Source organism: Centroberyx affinis, unplaced genomic scaffold (assembly GCF_046629955.1).
Source record: "Centroberyx affinis isolate AG114_WGS23_722 - 3 ecotype Tasmania unplaced genomic scaffold, CSIRO-AGI_Caff_v1 ptg001306l_1, whole genome shotgun sequence".
Taxonomy (NCBI): Eukaryota; Metazoa; Chordata; class Actinopteri; order Beryciformes; family Berycidae; genus Centroberyx; species Centroberyx affinis.
Genome location: NW_027279812.1, coordinates 154,317 through 169,924, shown reverse-complemented (window position 1 = coordinate 169,924; position 15,608 = coordinate 154,317). Strand labels below are relative to the sequence as shown.

Sequence of the window (15,608 nt, the reverse complement as noted above, 5' to 3'; positions counted from 1 at the left end):
CCTCTGTAATTAGCTTTTTTGGCTTGACAACAAACACTCATAGCACTGTCCTCCATCTTTGAGCAGTTGAAATGCAAGGAGTCTGGTGGAGGGTTCTTCCAAATCATAGAGTACGGGCCAGAAAGGGAGTTTTTACAGTCAGGAATCTAAGAACATGGCGAAGTAATTGCTGAGTCATTGGTATTGATCAACAACCCTATCAAACTCCTGTCGATACATTATGGTATGATATGTTATTTTGTGCTATGGGACAGTGAAATTCTTACAGTGTTTAAACAAGGAGAACATCGGGTTGGCTGGTCGTTCCAGAGCCTTATTCTTCCGTCTGGGCGAGTATTTCAGGCTGAACTTGGGCTCATAGAATAAAAGCTCAGTAATATAACTAGGTGCTAGTCCAAAACATGCCTTAAGAATGTTCTACATAAGCAAAGTGCAAACATGGATAGGTTTTTACACCCATCCTAAACTATTGCCTGTTGTTTCTGTTTGTCTCTCCTTCTGATAATCCTTTCATGGTAAGAAAATGTGCTTCTCTCTCTTTCAAATTTCAGAGGACCAGGCTTGTACAAAATTAGCAGAGGCCTCTCTGATTTTTCAAAGGCAGGAGTCCAGTAGCAGTCCAACCGGGCCACACTTATATAAAGTACAAGGCAGAGACCACTCCTTATATCTTTCATAATCATGTCAAATTCTTAAAGAAAGAAATGTTTTGTCAGTTTTAAATCAGGTTGCAGTGAGTTCCAGCAGAAGGAACAGAGCAAATGGAAACACATGGAGGCTCAGTAGATTGATACAGAAATAATCACAGTATGATTAGAGGGTGATAGATGCTCAGTCAGCCCTGTGGTTAGTTCATCAGTCTGTCACAGAATGAGTAAACAAACCACATCCCCCATCAGTCTTTCCTCTGTTCTGTCTGGTTTTGTGCCTGTTTGTCCATCTGTCTGCCGGTCAGTTTATATGCCTGTCTGTCTGTTTATCCGTCTGTCTGTCTGTCAGTTTATATGTCTGTCTGTCTGTCTGTCTGTCTGTCCCCACTGTATGGAGACAATAGTGCCATTTCCTCTACCCATCTACAGTATGTCTGTGACACACTTTACTGTTCCTCAGAAGTAGAACTGAAACTGAGCAGTGACTAAATATAAATACTGTATGAACTCAGCTTGATAATGTTCACCTTTATAAAGTCAAGGACCAGTTTCACCTTTCTTACCAATTTCTAAATTGCATTTCTTAGTCAACTCATTGACAGCCAAACATGACAGTGCACATCATATCTGCCAACACCGAGTTGTGAAAAAAGGGGGAATTGGACCAATTTGTGATATTAGAGCCTATTGGAAAGAATCATAGTCTTGGCAAAAGTTGTGAGGTACAGACAGGTAACCTGCTGCTGAACATTGTTGTGAGTCTAATTTTGTTTGTGTAGGGGAAGGTGGATGGTGGAGGGAAGTGGTAATGTCGTTCCACTACAAAGACACTGCTTTGGTAATTATTGAGAAATCTTTGCAGGAAGTCACTCTCTTGTTTGTTGTCATAGACTCATCCTCAGTACCCTGGTAACTACTGGCAACCTGTAGAGCAAACAAAGCAAACAAAACAATAGAATAGAATAGAATAGAATAGAATAGAATAGAATAGAATAGAATAGAAGTTTATTGTTGGAGGAAGGCTGGAAATATGTTTTTGGTCTCACCTCAGTCTGAGTAGAAGATAGTAGTAGAAAATATCCGGTGCATATAATCACAGCACATTGTACTGTACTTGATAGCAACCATAAAAGGCCACGGCATTCATACAGTTCAACGGATATTCTTGAGGATATAATTGTGCAAGTGTGCAGCTGTATGCAGCATTGCCACACAGTATTGTGGTTAGGCCACAAAGGACGCAGCATAGCGAACTAGACCTCCCATCCAACTGTAGCTGGAAGGTGATGGGTCAAACAGTGGGCAAGAAACAATACTGAACCATTAGAAGTTCATTAATGCTTTTAGAAAACTAACACGTTCTTGTTATCATTGGTATCGAGGGGATCATGCAGCTGCTAGCTGCTAGCTGCCACCAGACCACACCTTTGGAGCGGCTGGCAGGTTGGCTTCAGAGGGATCCGAGCCTCTTTGTACCAACCACAAGCTCTTCAACGAACTTCATTCGCTAGCCGCCATGACACCTGGTCCAAACAAAATCAAAAATCAAACATTTTTGGACTGGCTGGCGGGCTTGCTTCAGCGGGAGGCAAACCACCTCTATTTGTACCAACCACCAGCTCTTCAACAAACCACGTTTGCTAGCCACCACGCCACCTGCTGGTCCAAACTGTCAAAAATGATGGCATGAGAGACGTGAGAGACACCACCAATCTGTTGCTCCTGCTCCATCTCTCGGTGTCTCGTGCCGGTTTTGACAGGATTTTGATAATTTGAAGGCTTGTTTTTACAGGGTCCTCATTTCTCTCAGAAACATATTTCAGTGAACTATTAACTTAATATAAGAGAAAGTTTCCAAACACGCCCATCAAGCCAATAGCTACTGGTCTGAAATGAGGACCGTGTAAAAAGGTTCCCAAAGAGAGCCTTTTGCCGCAGTCCAAGCAACAGCTGTACCAGCACCCAGGGGAGTATACCTTACCATCGTAAGGTATGAAGCTGAGACAGGCTCTGATTGGTAGAGCAGAGTCCAGCTCCATCCAATGATGTCGTAATCAGTTAGAATGGCGAAGCGAAGCCGTGTTCTAATTGGTGGAGGAGAAATAGCGAGCCATGCCGCAGATTGAATGCCAAAAATGAGTTTGGATTACGTATTCGAAATGATATTTAGCCTATTATGTAGAACTTTATTTCTATTTGGAGTAGGTTTGTAGATGCATGCATCTACAAACCTACTCCAAACCTACTGCATGCAACTTTTCAAGACTAATGTATGTAAAATAAGTCAAAATCTACATCACATGCCTCTTAGGTATGTGTTCAGAAAATAAATAAAAAAATAATAAATGTATATGAATAGAGTTAAACTGTCAAAGTAGCCCATTTTATCCAACAATGTCTGATAGGAAATAATTGCAATATTTGTGTGAAGAATTCCCTGTAAGTCTCCTTTTTCCGTGGCCGGATTTATGTCATTACCCTTTTTTCCAAGTAGACACATTACACTGTAAAAGAAATTGATTGATGAAAATTCAAAATTCAAAATTGTGTTCAAAACATATATCAATAGTTTGTCACTTAGCATTTTCCTTTTTTGGTGAAGGTGATTTAGTCTATATTTTACTGTATTCAAGAAAGCTCAACAGTGATGCCAAAGTCTGTAAAATTGCAGGAAATGCATTTAAAATTAGTAACATTTCCCGGCCCCCCGACCTTCAGTTGGTCCCTCCCCCAATGTTTTAGACACAATTACACCACTGATGTAACCCATTCAAATAAACATTTGTCTACTATCAAATATAGTGGATATAGTCAAATAAGTGGACACGTATTGTTGTGAACTAATGTCACTGTAGAATTGCTTCTTGGCCACAAGCATGCTGTAGATCCACCATCAAAAACTGACTGTCTATATTTAATAATAAATCCATATTACACTATAAATGAGTCAGCAGCAAAAAAAGACTTGCTTAAGTTCACTGTCCCAATACTTAGCCTAACGCTGTAGACAGTATAAGCATTAGCACTAATGACCAATAGTAAAACAAAGCTTACAAGTGCATCTACTTTGAACTGGTTTCTTTCTTTCCTAATCTCTCTATCCAGACTCCAGTGCAGTGGCGGTGTCAGCGAGTCCCTGCGGTGACATCACTGAGGGCGTGGCCTTACAGCTGGCCTGCTGCAGCCTTTCAGCCAATCCAGACGCCCGTTACAGCTGGTACAAGGGAACTAGCGCCACCCCTGGACATGATGGACAGGTCTGGAGCATGAGTGATGTCAAGGCTGAGGACACTGGTAGTTACTACTGCCAGGTCCAGACTAGAGATGGAGCACAAAACTCAACAGCGATGGCCATTGATGTACAGTGTAAGTGAAGGTTCAGCCCTTTTCGAATTCGGATTAACACATCATGTGGAATGAGGTTTACATATTGTGTTATTTTCCATCAAGCAAATCCACAGGTTAAATGTTCATTCTAAGTTCACATCTAAATATACTGACCAATCTAAATGTGCAAATTATTCCTTCATCTATCCTTTTGTTCATTCATTCATTCATTCATTCATTCACAATGCATTCAGCCATCCATTAATTCATCTGTCCATCCATCTCCACTCCTTCTTCTCCAGACCCTCCTCGAAACACAACTGTCTCTGTCTCGCCGGCTGGAGAGCTACCAGAGGGGCTTCCTGTGACTCTGACCTGCAGCAGTGATGCCAACCCGCCTGTGCACACATACACCTGGTACCAGGGCCCAGGATGCCTCGCTACACCGGGGATCAACTTTCAGCAAGGAGCAGAATCCCTCGCTACACCCAGAGGAACAGGCCAGAGACTCAGCATTGCTAACATCACCATGGAGGAGTATGGGCAGTTCTGCTGTGTAGCAAGCAACAGACATGGCTCACAGAACTACAATGTGATGCTCACTGCAGCCTCAGGTGGGTGCATGAAGAGACGGTGACTGAGAGAATTTGGATGTTGCAGTTTTCAGTTACAGCCATGTTCACTCCACAGTCCTGCTCCATGGGCTTTGGTGACTAATTTGAGATTCTGTGGTAGCTGATCTTTATAATGTTGGGCATCTCACCATGCTGAAGTTAATAAGGCTGTTGTTACACATTTACAGCCAACACCCCTTACGGTTAGAGCAAAGTAAGTAATGTACCCTGTAATGCAAGTAATGCACCCTAATTTCATATGATATTCTGTGAATCAAGTCAAACAGCAGTCAGGGCTCAAGCCTACATTATTTTTCAAAATTGGTTTATTTTTAAATTCATCCACGCTGATAACTATAAATTTTAAGCAACATCTGAGGGGAAGTCTGCCACATCCTCCTTGGTAAATATGAACAAATTCCCCACTAGGTCTGAGTGAAGGATCTTGGTTGCAACAACCTCTTGACCAGCCCAGCCTGCTCCTCCCACATCCTAAACCTTCATCATTAGACACTCAGCAGACAACATGCTGATACAGGAACAAGTTTCTCCCGTATCGACACAACTCACCAGAAAGGAGGAAAAACTCAGTGACCAACATTTTTCTGCTTAATTCCTTAAATTTCAGAAGGGGTTAAAAGAGCATCCACCAACGAATTAGTCTTGTGGCAACATGTTAATTTATAAGTTGCTAATTACAGCTCATTAGCCTGATATTTATCACAGAGCTCACATTACGGACATGGTAATGTGCAATAAATAAAGCTAAGGGAATAGATATTATAAATAACTTGACACACTAAGGTGATAGAAATTATTGCAAAATTTAGGTAAATTAGTGATAATATAGTAACATTTTCAGAAACTGGTAATTAACATGTAAGCAGTACAGATCTGGGGTTGGGGGGGCATAAAAGGACAAAGTGTTGCTGGTGTCTGGCTTTAAGAGGGAGGAACTTCCAAATAGTTGACAGGAATTTGAAGCATTTCCTATATTGTGACATAATATCCAAGTAGCATCACATGAACTAGAACTGTAAATTGTAGCTTCTACCATGATTTTCCTTTAACCTACTTATAAAATATGATTCATGTTAAAATATCCATTCACAGGCACATATTGTATTATATTGTATTGTGTTGTCCACTGCAGCAAGGAGCCACTTCGCCTCGAAAGGACTGAGAGTTTTGACTGTTGGAGTGATCGTCGCTCTCCTACTGATTCTCATGGGCACAGTGGCCTTTATCATCAGGAGGTGAGCTGCTTGGCTTAGCCCACAACCAGTCAAGAGTTTGTGAAATGCATTTAAAATATGAATAATTCACTGTGTGATCTATTCTATCAGTATTTCAGGTAAGGCCTTCTGAACAGATTAGTTCTGACTCAGTTGTCAGTGGCTCAAGTGACACAGCTGTGAACGGCAGAGATTTATTATGATTAAGTAGCACCTATTCAGATTTAAATATGTGATGAGAAACAGGTGTGGAAGACGGTCGGCCTGTCACCATGACATCGTGTGACATCACTGTTTTACTAAAGACAAACCCTGGTTTGAGGGATGGCAAATTCAATTCAAATTAATGTTACAGATATGGGTTTCCAACAGGCAACAGGGAGGGAGGCCCAGAAAAAATGCTTGTGCTTGGCCCCAGAATGACCTGGCCCAACCAGTGTCTATAGCTTATGCTAATATATGTTGTAGATATAACTACCAAAAAATCCAAATCTAATGATATAGCCATATATAAATGTCTTATGTTAAAGAGAATATTCTTTTATTAATAAAAAAAATTAATTTAGGAGAAAGAAAGAAAGAAAGAAAGAATGTAAATATCAGTGGTTTATGTTGATTAATTTGTCTGTCCTTTCAGGAGACGGCGCTCAGCCTCCAGTCACCAGGCCTACACTCTCACTGAGACAAATCCTACAGCACCTTAGACACTGCAGGTCAAGTCAAGTCAGATTTTATTTATACAGCACAATTTATACCAGGACAGTTCAAAGTGCTTTACAGACAAGAAACATACCCAAGACTGCAAGACCCAAGACTCACAGTAAAAAAGCAGGAGAGACTTTCTGTTACATTTAAGTAACTGAGAGTAGGCTGACTCAGCATCCTTGACCTTTTTCAACAGTGTTTTTTGTCACACTTGTCCCGCTCCATCCACGCCTCTTGTTGCCCAGTACAGTCTCAAGGCTATTGATAGAGTGCAAGATCCAACACAGCAAGTATGCCACGTAACACACACACACCCCTTTAAACCCTGTAGGACCCTGAAACCAGTATTAAATAAGATGTACATCAGAATCAGAATCAAAATCCTTTTATTGGCCAATTATTTTTGCACATAGAAGGAATTCAACTTACTTTTTTATTTTATTTAGTTTGCTACACCTTACTACTGAAATCATGTTCACAATCAAAAACTCTCAAGATTGTTGACAATGACACCATCCACACAATGCGGAAGGCCCTGCAGATCATATGGCGGACATGAAAACCTGCCAGACTGATGAAGTGTTCAATGCCACACACAGAAAAACTTCTGGACTTCTGGAAAAAATCCTGGACTTGACTGGATTTGACTGGACTGAGCTAAATGAAGATGAACTGAACTGGAGTGAAGTGAGATGAAGTTAATTGGACTTTAACAGCCGAACTGAAGCAATGAAAAACTGTTGGAGTAACTCTTACTAGCTTGTGGCCATTTAGTGGCTAAGACCTGGGAAAAAAAATATCTGTTTCTACTTCCACAAATACATTTCTGCTGTGGGACAAGGTCAGTACTCCTGCAGACTGATGTCCTGGAAATGCATTGTTCAGGTTTCCAGAAAAAAAAAAACTTGGACTGCATGGACACAGAAAATAGACTGGGAATCTTCTGTTATCCCGTCTCATTGAATACAATGTGTCAGTAAATTATTGTACCTTTCTATGGTGCTGATGCCCTTGAAAAATATTTAAAACAGTGCAATTTTTTGTCTGTTTTGTTCTTAGTGTAAAGAAAAACTTCCGTGTTCAGAACTGTGGAGCTTATTCTTCATGCCTGCCGACAGTGTTATATTATTGTCAACAGTTACTGTGAATTTCACTATGACTTCCTGGGTTCATCACGTAATAAGACCACAGATAAAGCCAGGAGCTATTTTTAGCAGTAATATTTTTAGTGGATTTTAACAACATCCACCCAAGAATGAGCAATGTCTATGTCAGACACACTGACATGGACTGACATGATAGTGATGATGATGATGGAAAATAAAGTCATAATGATCCAATTAACTGCTGTTTAAAATTAGCTTACATTTCTGTGGTTTGGGGTAAACTATTCAGTGTGATAAGGCACAAAGATACTGACCAGAGCCTGAGGGTGAAAACCAAGAGGACAGTGACTCTGACACCAGGACATTCATTTACGAAAATGTACTTGGATTTCAACTTTGTCTCAAGAGCCTTTTTCAAATTTTGATCTGATTTATAAAAATTGCTATGGCTGAGTAAACCTTACATTTTTAAAATGCCAATTAAAATGCAAACAAATTGTCAGTAAATCAGTTAATGGGTCTCCCACCTTGCAATGCAGTATGCTGTGTACAAAATGTTGTCATTATTATATATGAATATCTACATGTCATGACAATTTCCAATATGTGCACATTAATGTGGATTTACATCATACAAAAGCTTTTGATATCAAATTCCAATATGGAAATTCCAGTTTTACACTAATTTTCTGGTGTCCCCTTAGTTATAGTCCCATATCAGCTTTCATGACAAATGGAATGATGCATTTTCTCGTACACTCCTTCAGGTAAAATTTTATTGTCCAAAAGGAAACGTTTAGCATTTAAACCATTGTTCTACATTAAGTGTTAGAAACCAAATAGACAGTAAGTGCCCTTCAATTTAAAAAGTTATCTTCAACTGCTGATGGCAGTGGATGTTTACTGAACTTTTAATGCCAGTTCTCATAACATATACGTACGTAGTTCTATCACTGGTCAGGATTTTCTCAGTATACCAGACCCAGGTGTGCCTGTGCATTTTTAACACTAGAGGGCAGCAGATCTATCACAACAGCAGTGAACCACTCATTCCACAGAACATTGTTGAAACCTTTTCAGACCAGTAACACTGGTCTGAAATAATAATAAACATGAATATTCAATATAAACATGAAACAAGAATAGGAAATTAAAGTTTCCCTCTGAAAATTGCTGCAGAATCAAAACAAGCTCTCCTATCTAAATGTATTGTCAACAAATTCTCCCATTTGGGACGATAAAAGTAACAGATGTAAGTGAAACTTCAGTGTGGATGTTGTGGTCATGATAAAAACTGAACTGAAAATGAGTTTGTTAGAGGATAATTCAAATTAGGAGATGACTGTGGTGGCTCAGAGGTAACACAGTAACCATTTACACTATTGGAAATAAAAATAATTTTGGAAATACTACTACTACCACTACTACTACTACTAAATAATAATAATAATAATAATAATAATAATAATAATGATAATGATGATGATAATAATATGCTAAATATTTTTGATGGGGCAATAGCATCCAGTGTTTGTTAAACCAAATGTTTGTTTGGGGAAAACTGATCTATGTTTACAGATGATTTGGTGGAAAAGGAGGAGAATTTTATAGCAGACGGTTGAGTAACACTGCAAGAACTTATGATGCTCAATGGCTGCCTTTAAAATACAATAAAAATAAATAATAATGTCCTCTGTTGCAAGATTGGTTAAGGAGTGAAGATAGTTTTGAGACTTGAACCAAATAAATGTTGCAATACATTAATACTAATATACTGCTATTGAGGAGTTATACAGTATATACAAATACAGTTCTATTGTGCTGAAATGTTTGTCTTCAGCATAATATAAATTATAACAATAATCTAGTGTTTACATGGACATGAACCAGGAATGGGTGGGAGGTACAATTTGCAGCATTTTTCAAACTGGCAAGCTAGCTATAATTCAAAATCAAGCTGTTCTTGGTGTCACATGTGGAGTTACACCATACAGACCACAGACATTTATATGTGCCAAGTCATTTTTTTAGTTTAATGGAATGTCCTCATACTCTAGTTTCATTAGGCAGTAGTTTCCTCTTCTATAACCCTGCTGTCCTGTCCGTAACATTTGCTTCCACTGATGTTTTCATACGTTGGACTGGACTCCTGAAACGTGACAACAGAACAACATTAGGCTCGATGTGAAAAAATGTAATGAGCGGATTTAAAAAGAAGTGAGTCCTCCTCACCTCTTTGTCCGCAGCAGAATCCTTCCTCCTTTCAAAACAACATGAGACAAAGTTTTTTAAAGGAGGCAGACTAAACTCTTCAACACTTCACATTATTCACTATAATATAAACAAACAATCTAGTACAAAACAGAATATCTTGAGGTATGCTAGTTTGCACGACTGAATCATTTAACCATGTCCCTCTGATTCAAAATGAAAACTGGCTATTTAATCAATTGTGTATAAACAGTCACTTACCAGGCCCAGGCCATAATCACTGGAAGCACCAGCACTGCGAAGACCTTGACTCCAATACCAACAAGAATGATGAGACGGTCAGCTGGAGCAGAGTAGACAGAGTAAAACAGGGTGGAAAATAAATAAATTAACAATTATTTAGGGGCCCTGTTACGGGAACTCAAATGTTCCTCTATTTGTATTTGTATGCATATACTGTATGGTCAAAGATGTTCAATGAAGACATTGATATAATTTGCTTTTTTGTGTTTAAATGTAAAGTCATTGCATTTTTGCCTTTTTCACCTAATGCTTTGGACTAACTCCAGTCAACACATTACAACTGGACATGGTCCTGATTGGCTCCCCTCACTAATTGTTAAAATCCTTCCAATCAAGCCAGTTTGCAACGTTTGACCTGACGACACAGCAGGTTTACCTAATTTGAACTAGAGGGGCTGGTATTGTCAGCCAGTCAGGGACTAGTATTGTTAGGACTTATTCTTATCCTGAGCCATAGTATATTTGAAAACAAAATCAAGAAACTGAATAATATGGGCCCTTAAAACATTATTTTCAGTATATTGAAATTTTTTTGTTGTGTCAGTCAAAGTAGCTTCCCCTCCAAACTCACTCTGTGTCATGCCCACCAGCAGCAGCAGCTCAGTTGAGTTGTTCTCCCCCAGTGGGTTCCTGGCCTGACAGAGGTAGTGTCCAGTGTGGGACGGCTCCAGAGAGGGAAGAGACAGTACCTGTCCTGACCCCACCTGGAGCAGGGAGCTGGAGCCGGGAGAGCCGGTCCTCCTGAACCAGGTGTAGCTGTCTGCTGCTGGGTTAGCAGCACTGCTGCAGCTCAGGTTCACACTGCTGCCCTCTGCCAGGCTGCTAGGACCACTGACCTCCACCAACACACTCACTGGTGGATCTGAGGAAAAATCAAACACACAGCACTATTAATATACATTCAGTTATAGACTGTATTTATTATACAAGTTTCAAAATTGTATGATGGACAATGATTCTGTTTGGGTGACCGGAAAGCTTGATCTGCTGCTAAAAATGTTACAAATAATAATAATACATTTTGTTTGTGGGCACTTTTAAGACACTCAAGTTCACCTTACAGAACAGTAAGTAAAACTTTGAAATGAAACTGTGTGCTGTGTACTTTTGATTACAGAAAATACAGATACAAAGAAAAAACGTCACTAAAAAAAAAGGAATCTTTTGGAAGAAAATAGTTTCGCAGTGCATACAGAATTCAAATTTATGAAAAAAACAAAAAACAAAAAAAAAAGTATTTTGTTTCTTTAGACAGATGGATTTGGCACAGCTACATTTGGCACCATAGGACATAAATTCCCATGACTATGAATTAAACCATGTTTCAGCTTGATTCATATGTGCTGTAGAACTGAGTTCAGCTGTGCTAAAAGATCATTCACACCAAACTTGCCTCAGTGAAAAATCGTGCTTCATTCAAACTCTGAATGCAACCAGTTCAGTATAAGTCAATGCAGCTTGTACGAGAAAGAAAGTATCTTAACAAATAATGTAGTGATAAATGTACTTACACAGAACATCCAGAGCCACAGGGTCTGATCTCATTGATTCCTGTCCTTCAATGGCACATGAATAGTTCCCAGCATCCTCTGCTCTGGCATGAAACTCTGCTTTGTCTACTGGTTGTCCATCTCTGAACCAGACTATGGTGGCAGGCAGTGTGTAGGATGTTTTACATGTTAGAGTCACGTTCCCTCCTGCTCTCACACTGGCAGGATACACACTGGCATTCAGTTCTGGGCGATTCATTGGAGAAACAGAGACAGATATTCAGAGACTCTTCTGAAAATATTAAAACTTAAATTCAGTAAAGCACAGTTACACTTAATATCAGCAAATTCTACCTGCTAAAGACAGTCAGAGACAGAGTAGAAAGTACTATTTAACCATTATTACTTTTTTATTGCCATTATTACATTATTACTATTTAACCCAAGGATGCCCTATTTTAGGAACTGAAATCTTCCACTATTTATACACATATGTTGTCGGAGATGTTTAATGAAGACATTGTTAAACTGTATTTTGTTTGCATAAATTTAAAGTTATTGCATTTTCAAAAATCCATCCTTTTTAACACATGACGCTTTGGGTCAACTCCAGTCAACGCATCACAGCTGGGCTTGGTCCTGATTGGCTCCCCTCACTAATTGCTAAAATCTTTCCGACCAAGCCAGTTTACAGCATTTGACCTGACCTTACATCATTTGAACTAGAGGGGCTGGTAATGTCAGCCAATCAGGCCCCAGTATTGTGAGGAGTTAGTCTTCAAATTCATTCAATAAATACACTTTTAATAAACTACATTTATTTGCAAAACATCATGAAGAGCATTCTTATCCTGCTCTTATCCTTCCCCTCCAAACTCACTCTGTGTCATGCCCACCAGCAGCAGCAGCTCAGTTGAGTTGTTCTCCCCCAGTGGGTTCCTGGCCTGACAGAGGTAGTGTCCAGTGTGGGACGGCTCCAGAGAGGGAAGAGACAGTACCTGTCCTGACCCCACCTGGAGCAGGGAGCTGGAGCCGGGAGAGCCGGTCCTCCTGAACCAGGTGTAGCTGTCTGCTGCTGGGTTAGCAGCACTGCTGCAGCTCAGGTTCACACTGCTGCCCTCTGCCAGGCTGCTAGGACCACTGACCTCCACCAACACACTCACTGGTGGATCTGAGGAAAAATCAAACACACAGCACTATTAATATACATTCAATTATAGACTGTATTTATTATACAAGTTTCAAACTCTGTATGATGGACAATGATTCTGTCTGGGAGACTGGAAAGCTTGATCTGCAGCCCTAAAAATACTACAAAGAATAATAATAATAATACTTTTTTTTTTAAAGACAATAACATACATATATGTCTTATTGTTTTATTATTATTTATGTTTGTTTCTACTAATTCAGTATGTTATTTTATGAAAAGTGTATTGACTTGTGTTGGTGTACAAAGGTGCTATGTAAATAAAGTTGGATTTTTTAATATGTATATTATTGTGAATTCCCTCTGTGCTGCTGAGGAACACTGCCCCTAGAGGGTTTAGAGACAATGTACCTCTTACGTAACCCTCCTGATTGGAGTAAGGGACTCCAGGTGTGCTCAGGTGTGCTCAGGTGAAGACCAAACACTCTGCCAGTTCAGAGCAGACAGACCTGGCACTCAGGTCTCTCCAGTCCTGCCTCCCTCATGCATTACTGACAATGTGAGTTTCCTTCTTGACAGTTTATTGTTTGAATTATGCTTGTCACCATACGTTTGATTACATTTCTACCTCATTTATGGATAGCTTGATTTATTGTATTGATTATTGATTTATGCATTTGTTTCTTTGATTATACTGCAGAAAACCATGAGTTGAATGGAGGAAATAAATGGACAACTAAATTGCATTCCCTGTCAAGAACTCTTTTATTTGAGGCTCTTAAGCAGTCAACTGTTCCTACACCTACACCAGCACATGCATTAGAGAGAATCTACTTCATATATGCATATTGGACGCAATACACAAGTCACAAATTCACTTTCAAACTGTGTGCTGAGTACTTTTGATTACAGAAATAGATAGATATACAAAGAAAAAGCAGAACTCAAAAAGAGGAAACTTTTGGAGAAAATGGTTTAGCAGTACATGCTGAATTCAAATTTATTTAAAAAAAAATACACTTTTGTTTCTTTAGACAGATGATTTTGGCACAGCTAGATTTGGCACCATATGACATAAATTCCCATGATTAAGAATTAATCCACATGTTACAGCTTGATTGAGAAGTACTGTAGAACTGACCATCAGCTGTGACACAAAGATTACTCACACCAAACTTTTGATTTGATCAATATAAACATTAATTTTATATTGAGAGCCTCAGTGAAAAATTGCGTTTCATCCCTGAATGCAACCAGTTAAGTATAAGTCAATGGACATAAAGTATGTCCATATAATTCAATGGACATAAACAAAGAGTGTATCTTAACAAATAATGTAGTGATAAATGTACTTACACAGAACATCCAGAGCCACAGGGTCTGATCTCATTGATTCCTGTCCTTCAATGGCACATGAATAGTTCCCAGCATCCTCTGCTCTGGCATGAAACTCTGCTTTGTCTACTGGTTGTCCATCTCTGAACCAGACTATGGTGGCAGGCAGTGTGCAGGATGTTTTACATGTTAGAGTCACGTTCCCTCCTGCTCTCACACTGGCAGGATACACACTGGCAGTCAGTTCTGGGCATTGGAGAAACAGATATTCAGAGACTTTTCTGAAAATATTAAAACTTGAATTCAGTAAAGCACAGTTACACTTAATATCAATGAATTCTACCTGCTAAAGACAGATACACCGATCCTTTACTGCGCCATCCGTAATCATGCGTATCAAGCCTGAAGTAATAATATCCGGTGTCATTGTCCTGTAGGTCATAAATTGCCAGGCTACAGTTGTGCTGTTGGTCGCCGAGGTATTCAACTCGACTTTGATATGAAGGAAGCCTGGAGAGCTCAGTGCGTGTCCATCTGCCATCTTTTATTGCTCCTTTGGACCATGAGGTTTTGTTAACCACTTCACCATCCGGGTATTCGTATGAACACCTGAACTCCACCGATGAGCCCCGCAAAGCACAAGGATTTGGATTTTCAAAGGTCACTGAAAATCCATCACCAACCACCACTCCTGCAGAAAGACCATGAAAAATGCCATGTCATCTGCCAAACTGATAAATTGACATTAGTCTTTAAAATATCAGTTTAATTTGTCATATAGACGACAAAATATTAAGACAACAGCGGAAATGTCAGATAAGCAAATAAGGTTTAATTGATATCATCCAGATCATCATCCAGTATTTTTTAAACTTTTTGACCCAAAAGAGGTCAAGGGACTGTTTGTTTTTGGGTCCCTACATGACAAGAGTACGAGAATGGTCTGGGGATGATTTGTAGTTACTCAACTACAGTTGTTCTGAGTGAACTCATCAGAAACCACAAAGCTATTCATTATTAAAGTCCATTACAGTATTCAGGCGTAAACATCTCAGCTCATTTCATATACAAATTGACAACTAAGTCTATCTTCCCTGAGCCTACAAAAGACAGTGTTTTCTTTTGTCTGTTTTTTGTCATCTTTACACTTCTGTATTTCTGGTTCTGTATAGAAACTGAAATAGAAAAATCAGTCTGCTCACCTGGACTCATGATCAGAATCAGCAGCATTACAACGGTCACCTTCAGGAACCACATCAACACAAAACCCTTGAGCACAGAATACATTACATAGACAAGAATGGCAACTATGAGCTGTTGAAAAATAGAAACGTTTTGTAGAAATGAGGAAGCTGTGGTTGAGATTTCTCCACTTCCTGTGTCGACCCTGTCTTAGCACTTAGTAGTAGTCTTCACAGAAGTCCTCCATCCTCCTCCACTAGCATTCACCTATCCTATATTAAGCATGTGTTGCCTTCCACC

General features: G+C 39.5%; 2 protein-coding genes across 6 annotated transcripts in view; one reads left to right on the top strand and one right to left on the bottom strand.

Annotated features, from left to right (window-relative positions):
- The window catches only part of LOC139649235 (limbic system-associated membrane protein-like), a 15,018-nt gene extending 6,883 nt beyond the window's left edge, over positions 1-8,135 (top strand). For all 4 annotated transcript variants that reach the window (XM_071525581.1, XM_071525579.1, XM_071525582.1 and 1 more), the window contains 4 exons: positions 3,756-4,016; positions 4,280-4,591; positions 5,745-5,847; positions 6,464-8,135. In XM_071525581.1, the coding sequence (XP_071381682.1) occupies positions 3,756-4,016; positions 4,280-4,591; positions 5,745-5,847; positions 6,464-6,530 (743 nt within the window). In that variant the 3' untranslated portion in view covers positions 6,531-8,135. The remainder of the gene's footprint in view (positions 1-3,755; positions 4,017-4,279; positions 4,592-5,744; positions 5,848-6,463) is intronic.
- Positions 7,590-15,608, bottom strand: LOC139649232 (B-cell receptor CD22-like). 2 transcript variants are annotated; one of them, XM_071525574.1, is made up of 9 exons: positions 15,329-15,608; positions 14,470-14,817; positions 14,148-14,372; positions 12,522-12,812; positions 11,663-11,887; positions 10,723-11,013; positions 10,110-10,191; positions 9,870-9,897; positions 7,590-9,786 (listed from the first exon to the last, which is right to left on the bottom strand). In XM_071525574.1, the coding sequence occupies exons 1-9, from the start codon at positions 15,411-15,413 to the stop codon at positions 9,700-9,702; spliced, it is 1,662 nt and encodes a 553-aa protein (XP_071381675.1). In that variant the 5' UTR covers positions 15,414-15,608; the 3' UTR covers positions 7,590-9,699. The 2 variants fall into 2 exon arrangements, with proteins under 2 accessions (XP_071381675.1, XP_071381676.1); XM_071525575.1 differs by having other exon boundaries at positions 10,110-10,153.